This window comes from Austrofundulus limnaeus, unplaced genomic scaffold (assembly GCF_001266775.1).
Source record: "Austrofundulus limnaeus strain Quisiro unplaced genomic scaffold, Austrofundulus_limnaeus-1.0 Scaffold123, whole genome shotgun sequence".
NCBI classification, from domain to species: Eukaryota; Metazoa; Chordata; class Actinopteri; order Cyprinodontiformes; family Rivulidae; genus Austrofundulus; species Austrofundulus limnaeus.
In genome coordinates, this window is record NW_013952525.1 from 1441245 (window position 1) to 1450740 (window position 9496).

Sequence of the window (9496 nt, forward strand, 5' to 3'; positions counted from 1 at the left end):
TCATCATTTACCCAGAATGCTTTGTGTGTAAATAAAATGGCTCAGTCTGTGTTAAAATTTATTTTTAAAAATTAACAAAACTAAACAGTGTTTACAGTCTTTATTTTACCGTRAAAATATTTGTTTATCAAACTAATCAGGGATCCCTTTAAAGTCTTAAATTTAACTTGCCTTAAACTGTWGTAACCCTGTTTTTTCAACCCATCCTGGTTTCATCAGTCCGCTTTTGCTTTCGGTGCTCTAATAACAGGTTCTTCTGTTAGTGTTCGGCCCCAGGTCCGTGACTGAGTTAGACTTCATCGCCTCCTCCTCCTCCTCCTCCTCCTCCTCCTCCTCTCAAAAGTTGCTCTCGACCTTGAACAAGACAACAAACTGTCAGACATCAAACATCCTGGAGTGGATCTGCAGGCGCAGCGTCATTATCGGAGCATCACTCCTCACCACCTCAGCTGTACAACAACCACTTGTCTCTTACAGAAACAAACACACACTTGTTCACCTCCAGACTGAACACACACACACCTTATATGCTTTAAGAAGAAGCTAATGAGCCGAGCCTGGCTCAGGTGGGGATAGTTGTAAGGGGCGGGGAGYCCTTGTTACTGTAGAGATAGTTTCCCCCGATCCCTCCGGCGGGTTCCTGTGTAATTCTCCGCGACAGGTCTACCTCCAGCGCCCCGTCTGACCTCGGATGGGAGCTGCGTCTTTCCTTTACCCCATCGCTGCAGCTGGTGTCTCAGGTTGGCTCGCATCATCCATATTTAATGTTGCAGCAGCCGTCCTATCGAGCCACAGGCCATAGCTTAGCTCGGCTCGGCTTTAGAGGAATAGTCTTGCATAAATACATGCTGGGTATACAAACCCCAGCAGACTCCTGGTTAAACTGGGCCAACCCAAACAAAACATTATCTCAGTGAACAGGAACCACGGTGAATATAGTTACTGTAGCTAGATATTACAGCTCATACGACAACACACAAATAACAAACAGTCCTTGTTTTCACTTAGTGTGAGCGTGTAGAAAAAAGTGATTTTGGCTGATTTGCGATTTTGATTACTTGTTGCATTTAGTTGGTTACGATTAATAAATGATACTTGAATGTTTTCGACTCTAAATCAGTTAAACTGTGCTCCAAAGTTCAAACTTCTTCATTCAGCCATTTCCCTACAGTATCTCTTTCCAGTGCTTACCTTGACTCTCATAGGGGACAGACTGACTGTATTTATTGTGGATTCTATGCTGAGTAGATTTGTTTTCACCGTTCACTGGAGCAGAGTTACACAGTGCACATTTTCTYTCTTATATTCTGGTTTATGGTGGTGTTTCAGGTGATTAAACAAGTTTGCAGTGTTAGCATTAGTCTTAGCTCTGTGTAAACGTTAGCTCCACAATAGTGTTAAAGTTAGCACTGCGTTYGTGTTWGTTCTAAGTTAATGTTAGCTCAGCYTTAACACTAGCTCCACATTAGTGTTAGGGTCAGCTCTGCATAAGCATTAGCTTTGAGTTAACAGTAGCTTGTCATCAGCATTGATGTTAGCTCCACATTTGTATTAACATTAGCCCTGAATTAATGTTAGCTTTGAGCTAATGTTAGCCTGACGTCAGCATTGATTTTAGCTCTATATTAGTGTCAGATCTGAGTTAACAGTAGCCTAGCATCCGCGTTGTTGGTGTTAGCGCCATGTTAATGTTAACATTAGCTCTACATTAGTGTTAGCTCCATGTTAACAAAAGCTTGACATTAGCATTGATTTTAGCTCCATGTTAATGTTAACATTAGGTGTAAGTTAGCGTTAGCTCCATGTTAACATAAGCTCGACATTAGCATTGATTTTAGCTCCATGTTAATGTTAACATTAGCTCTACGTCAGTGTTAGATCCATGTTAACGTAAGCTAGACATTAGCATTGATTTTAGCTCCATGTTAATYTTAACATTAGCTGGAAGTTAGCGTTAGCTTATCCAAGTGAAGCAGTTAAGATGTCACGGTTCTCAGCTCTGGTGTTTTGATGCTGTACRGACCCGACCCAGGAGGCAAAACCACCAATTTATTCATCTTTTAACAGTTTAGTCTTCGTGGCCATGAGCTCTGGTTATGCCTTTTTAAAATAGCCAAAATTTATTGGAATCTTAAGCAAGATGAGACATTTTGTTTATAAATCTTGTTTTTTAATCTTATATTTAATTTATCCTTGTCTCACCTATTTAATATTGTTTGGGGAGCTACATTTCCAACTCGTCTAAACAAAATATTTATTTTACAGAAAAAGTTTCTAAGAATAGTTACCTTCTTGAAATTTGATACCCCAAGTGCACCTTTATTCTATAAATTAAAACCGTTGAATATTTTTGATATAAACATATTTCGTACGTGTAAATTTGTGTTCAGAGTTCTGTATGATATAAATTGGCCTTCCTATGTTAAAAACTATTTTCATATAAACTCACAAATTCATAATTATCCCACTAGGCAAACTCTTAATTTGCAACTTCCATTATACAAATGAAACAAAGCGTGACCAATTCTCTGTCAGGTTTTATGSAGCTAAAATGTGGAATTCGAATATTGAACTTGTGGAACCTTCAGTATCTCTCTGTAAAAATAGATTAAAAACCAAACTGTTGATTTTGAAATGGGAAATTTGAGTGATTTTAAATTCAAGTAGATTTTTCTTATTTTTGTGTTTTGATGGATTTTAAATCCTATTTTGATGTTGATTTTTGTATTGATATTGTTTTTTTTTTTTCTTGATTTTTATTTGAGTGGCTATTTTTATTTTATGGTTGTTTTTTTTTTACTGTTGTGTTGTAGTCTGATTTGATTGGGAGTGGTTTCTACACAAGCCTATTCAGGATTTTACCATTCCCTTGCACGTGAAATATCTCATTTTGAATTGTTGTTGCATTATTTTTGTTTTACTTTTTGTGCGTTAAATAAAATCAAATCAAAAATGAAGTTGCAAATACTAGAAACTAAAAGTGGCTGGTCTGAAAACTGTTTAATAAATTTAAGTGCTAAAAATGTGGCTGTTGCATGATTTATCTCTGTTAAGGGGTTACAGTAAGGAGTRTGGACATGACTTGGATGTAAACCAGGAGAAATTACAGCTCACAGCTGGCCTGGAAGCACCTTCAAGCTCACCTGGATGAGCTGGAGCCAGGGTTATCATAGTTAACTAAAATTAACTAAATAAAGAAAACTGAAATTGAAAAAAAAACAACCATTTTAGTTAACTGAAATAAATAAAAACTAATAAAATGAAAAAAACGATAACTACTGTATTTATTCATGTATAATACTAGAAATTTAACCCTAAAAATCATCCATAAAGTAGGGTCCTATCACACACGGGTTATTGGTGATTAGATTTTTTATGCTTTTTAAGCTTAAAAATGATGATCGTATTATACTTGAGATTGTATTGTACATGAATAAATATGGTAACTAAAACTGTATAATGTTTTTACAAAACTAACTAAAACTAAATGAAATAGATGGAATATTCTTAGTTTTAGTGTTTGTCAATTTATTTGGAGCAGAGGCTGATTTAACTAATCTTTGTTTTTTCCTTTAAATGAAGCAGTTTCARATTAACTGTGGGCAGCTTACGGCACATCATGGTCCGTAAAACTCAGAACACTTCAAGCTGGATGTTGTATTGGCAAAAATGTTTATTCAAACTACAAAAAAAAACTAATACTAGAACTAATAAAAACTAAACTAAAACTAAGCATTAAAAACAGCAATAGTAACTAGACATGGGTTTTTATGATGTAAAAACAAGTGTGCATTGCCATGTAGCATGTCACTGCAGCATGGCTTTGCCTGCAGCAATGGASRTGCAGAATGAACTGTGCCCAAGTTCAAATGTGTTTTCTATACCAGCCTGTCAAGTCAGCAGGTGTTTGTAATGAGGATAATTGTGTGACTATATGAACTTTGGAGAAATTTTTTTGTTAAAGTTGCAGTAGCTGGGATTGAACCATGATCTCCCACATGAAAGCCCATAGTGTTAACCATGAGATTATAGGAGCTGTAGCCGTAGGTACTCCTAGGGGTAGGTTTGTATGTGTGCAGAAAGAGGCAACATTGCCAATGCAATCGTTGACACTAAACTGCAATATATTACAGCAATAGAGCAATATTTGGACAATATTATGGTAAAACATCAAAATACAATCATATTAGTATTGTAAACACGGAGCTATTGAGATTAAATATTAATAAACTATGGTGCAATACTGAGTAGATACAGCAGGGGCAGTATTGGACAAATACAAGGCTCCATTGACTTCCATTATATGATTTTAAACATTAATGGTTAAAAAACAATAAGTTGTACAGGCACCAAAAGGCATAGCCATCATTTGGAAAGGGAGCTTTACAGATATAAATTACAATGGCAGCTCTAGGGCATAGTTTGCAGGAAAAGAAGCGTGCCAAAGTGGAGATGACTTGGATGGGAAAGAATCACAATAGTGTGCATTGCATTGGCAATGCACACTGACTAAAAAAAACTAGCAAATCCATGCTAAAAACTAATAAAAACTAACTGAATTAAAAGAAAAAATGGCACAAGTAAATAAAACTAAACTATAATGACAAATCCTAAACTATTATAACCTTTGCTGGAGCTGCTCCTGGGGATATTGGGTTAAATTGTTGCCGTCAGGTCTGTCGCAGCTTTTTTTGATTTAGATTTTAGCTGCAAAGAAAGCTCATTTTTAAAGAGAGAAGTGATTCTGTTCTTAATGAGATTCACAGTTCGTGCCTGTTGGAGACACGTATAAATCATGAGGTGAACACAGGAATGCTTCGTTGCTGTGATACCTGCATATTTTATGAAACTCATATATTGGGTCCTAATAAAACCACACGGCTTTCCCTCTCCCTGCCAGAGCTCCCCTCTCCGTTCAGGGAAAGGCTCGATCCTATCAGCTTTTGAAGAGACTTCCAAGGACGCTCCCCCTGTCTCTGTGTTTTCAAAGTTCGGACTCGTAGATGCTGTCAAAACATGTTGGTCCGTGCCGTCGAGTCGCTTGATTTCACTTCCTCCTGGGTTCTGTGGCCTCCTCTGACAGCAGCGCGTTCCCCTCCACAAGCGTGAGTCAGTGAAGCGTCCTTTAAACGTCTCTTTTTAGAGCTCGTCTCGCCGCTGTCGGCTGATCCGAGTCGACCTGGAGATGCGGACCCTTTGCGCTGTCTCCTCCGCTCGCMGTGATGTCCGTGACTTCTAGTCGTCGTCTGAGACGACACGCGACAGGATGACCACTTAACATGATTTTTGTTCCTGTCCTTCTCCACAACAGTCCATCCCTGACCTTTTACCCTTCCTGTTTGTATCTTTTGTTCTGTTTTTCAGGGTTAGAAACCGGCGGCGTGACGCTGAAGGAGCCCGCTTCCGAAGAGGAGATCGAGAGTTCTTCTGCGGTCACGCTGCGCTGTCACATCGACGGACACCCTCGGTGAGTGGCGTGCCCTCCGAGTTTGTTGAGCTAAAGATATTAAAGTTTTTGTTCTCCTCTTACCGCTCATGTCTCGTTCGTACATCTCCTCCTCAGACCAACCTGTCAGTGGTTTAAAGACGGAGTGAAGCTGACAGAAACCAGCCATCAGATCAACAACAAGGAGAGGACCCTCGGGATCGCGAGCGCCACTCCGGACGACAACGGCCTTTACTACTGCTGCGCCAGGAACGCAGCAGGACACGTGTGCAGCAGCAGCAACATCACTCTTAACATCATAGGTGTGTTTAATAAACAGACTTCTGCGTCATTTACAGAGGAAGGATTCACTACAATGATCCGGTTTCTCTTTATTCTCTGTTGTTTTTCTTCTGCACTTGTGTAACGTGGATCTTCTACTGTTTAAAGTGCCTGTGATGTCAAATTTTTGTCATAGATTTGAATTCATTTTTATAAAGATAACATTGATAACATATTGCAAAACAAATTTCACGCCGCTGAGATGAACAGTTGTTGAGATATTTGCATGTAAAGCAACAGGAAGTGATGTCAAAGGGGAATGTCTGCATGTGAGCAGAGCACTGATAAAAATGTCTGAAAACACAGACTGTAGAGAAGAATCTGATGTTTTTTTAGATCATTCTGAGTCACTATCAGAGATGAAGAAGAGTCAAAGTTCAAATAATGTTTGAATAAACAAAGATGAGAGTGAGAGGGTTTTCTTTCTTAGAGTTCCCCTTTGATGTCACTTCCTGTTTCCTTTTGGCGGAGCTAAATCCAAAAGAAAATATGCTGATTATGTAACAAAATGGGTAAAATCATGTGTATTACGCCAAGTTTCTTAAATATAATAATGATTTCTTCGACTTTTTGTATTTAAAGGATTTGCACGTCACAGGCTCTTTAACCTTTTAAATGTCAAAATATTTATTTTGTTTTTTAGTTTATTCATTCCAGTTCAGACTTTTGATTTTTATAATTTTATATAAACGCAGATTTTTTTTTTAATCAGCTTCAGCTACTGCCTCTGTTTTTGTCTTCTTATGCAGTTGTTAGCTTTTAGCTAGTGTTTTATTACAATTAGCTTTAAATTGTTTTTTGCCTCTTCATCATTTTGTGTTTAGCTAAATTTTGCTAGTGTTTTACAGGTTTAGCTTTTAGCTAGTCTTTTGCCACTTTCAGCCTTTAGTGATCTGTTAATTTTAGCCAGTGTTTTTTTACTTAAACATTTTGATAACCTTTTGCTACTTTATATTTTAGGTGGCATTTGATGCTGTTAGCTTTAAGATAGCATATRGCTAATTGTGCCTGTTAATGATTGTGTCAGTCTTTTGCTTTTGTAAAATATTTTATTTATTGTTTTCTTACTTTTAGCTGGAGTTTTACTTCTGTCAACCTTTAAAGACTCATTCATGTTTTGCTCTCTTTAGCTTTTACCCAGGGTTTTGCTACTTTCAGTGTTCGTTACAGTTAGCATTTAAGTTGTTTTTTGCTACTTTGGCTTTTTGTGTGTTACTACTTTTTACTAGTGTTTTATCGGGTTAGCTTTTAGCTAGTCTTTTGTCTTTTAGATACTTTTAGCTAATGCTTTTTTACATTAAGCTTTCAGCAAGGCTCTGGCTAATTACAGCCTTTAGTGTTTTGTTACTTTTAGCTGGTGTGATTAGTTTGACTGGTTTTTCACTGTTTGTCAGTCGTACCTGTTAGTGATTGRTTCTTCTATTTGCATTTTGCTGCTTTTATTTAGCKTTTTCTTWCATTTCTTTCATTTAGCCAGAGTTCTATCTTTTAACTAGTGTTCTGCTAGTTGTATTTATAAGCTAATGTTAGCTAATTTATGTGAGTGTTTTACTGCTTTTAGTTTTAGCTAGCATTTAACTGCTTTCAACCATTTATTACCCATTTGTGTTTTGCTCTCCTTAGCTTTTAGCCATAGTTTAGCTGCTTTTAGCTAGTGTTTTGTAACCATTTGTTAAATGGTCTTTTGCTACTTTAGCTTTTTGCGTTTCGCTACTTTTTGCTAGTGTTTGATTGGTTTATCTTTTAGTTAGTCTTTTGCTACATTTAGGTTTTAAGTAGCCTCCTGCTAATTTTAGCGTATAGTGTTCTGCTAATGTGATATTATTTTGGCTAGGGTTTTAGTTATTGAGGTAGCATTTATTGTACTTTTAGCTTTAATATAGCATTTTGCTAGTTATACCTGTTAGCTAGTGYTAGCTAGTGCGTTTTGCTGCTTTATTTGTTGTTTTTTTTACTTTTGGTCAGAATTTTMCTGCTTTTAGTGTTGCTCTAGTTTAATGTTTGAGCTAATGTTAGCTGACTTGCTGTATGTTGGAGCTTTTAGTTAGTGTTTTGTTTCTTTTAGCTTTAACAACTCAGTTTTAGCTCCGTCAGTAAATTTCTTTTTCATTTTCACAGAAACGTCAGTTTCTCAAATTGTTATTGCTTTGAAATCCTGCAAAACTGCGAAAACCACAAGATTATAAAAATGATTGTTTTATCATTATGATTGTTGCTTGAGTTAATCCTTTAAACAGAAACCAGTTATTGCTTTTCTGTCAGTAATTARTGTTAAAACGCCTGCAGGTGAAATTCAGCCGCTCCATCTCAGGATGCTGTTCATCCCTCGGATCTGTTTAAATAGGATTTTATTAAAGAAAATCTGTAGATTTGGGCGACAGSTGAATTAGAGCTTCTTTTTGTTAACACCTCCTGGTAATGACACGACTTGTCAATTCTTGTTTTTTTTGACACCTACCACCTACCCTACACCAGGATTAGATGTGTTTTCATGTTGTGAGTTTAATACTGGACCAAATCTCTCCTTTTGGCAGGTCAGAACACCTCAGTTTTTCTTTACTTTTATTTTTTTAAATGGGTACAGATTTATTTTTGGGAGCATTAAAATGGCCTTCTTTATTAAAAACACAAAATAATCATATTCAACACATCATGTTTGTTTTGTTTTCATATTTTATTTAATAATGTTTGAGGGGACAGTTGATCTGTGGGTGATTCTGTGACCCACAGGGAGATAATGGTCCAGACAAGCTGTGGGGGTCTGGTCCCTGACCTCATTAAGTCTACCCCCCCGGGGTTCACTGGAGTGTTGACACTCACAGTCAGCCCGGTGTCGCTGTAGGCAGCTGTTAATAAAGTCCGTCCCCACAGGTGCAGCAGGGACCTAAATGTCCTCACGCAGGTGTGCTCCTGTCCGCAGATAAGAGCGTCCCGCGGCCGGTGGTCACCCCCGAGGACCAGGTGGTGCTGAGGAACGGCGAGGCGGCGCTGCACTGCCGCTTCACGGCGGAACCGGAGCCCACGGTGGAGTGGTACCACGAGAACGAGCTGCTGATTAACAAGTCCCGGTGAGCGCTCCAATCATCCCGTCAYTCAAACCTCTGCCTTCATAAACTCCACTCTTATCGGCTCATCGTCCTGCTGTCACGTCTTCTCAAACCTTTCAAACACTTTCAGAAACATCCTCCTCCAACAGCTTCAGACCTCCTGAGGTGAAGTTTTCATTTAGCCTCTCYACGTTCTGTCTGATGTTTCAGCTCCTGTTGGAGCCTCAGAATTGACAGATGTGTTTTGAAGTGATTTGGTTGAATTCTGAGTCGTGAGGCTACAGTTTGAGAGGCTGTTTTTTGGGGGGTGGGGTTCGTAGCCCACTTCCACCCACAATTTATGCAGGAYTCTACATATTAAACAGGATCTTAAAAAGTCTAAAATTTGAAAATCAAAATTTTAGGCCTAAAAAAAGTCTTAAAAACGGCCAGATTTTCATCTAAGGTTTTACATTTAATTTAGTCAAGTCTTAACTTTTTTACTTTCGATCATTCCCAACAAGCGTTGGCTGCATAAATAAAGCTCTGTAATCAGAGGGTGACCCGATCTGTCTTCATGAAGCACTAAGTTTGCTACCAGTCTTTGTACGCATTAAACTACACATCCTGTGATAACTGCAGGCAACAAACGGCACAGTTTGCTTCCATGTTTTCAACCTCTTTGTTGCTACAACCCCCCCCC

General features: G+C 38.1%; 1 protein-coding gene across 1 annotated transcript in view; it reads left to right on the forward strand.

The window, feature by feature from the left end:
* The window catches only part of ptk7b (protein tyrosine kinase 7b), a gene marked incomplete at its 5' end in the record, with an annotated part of 96466 nt that overhangs the window by 68800 nt on the left and 18170 nt on the right, over positions 1-9496 (forward strand). The window contains 3 exon segments of the mRNA XM_014015146.1: positions 5365-5467; positions 5564-5748; positions 8688-8835. Coding sequence (XP_013870600.1) covers positions 5365-5467; positions 5564-5748; positions 8688-8835 — 436 coding nt within the window.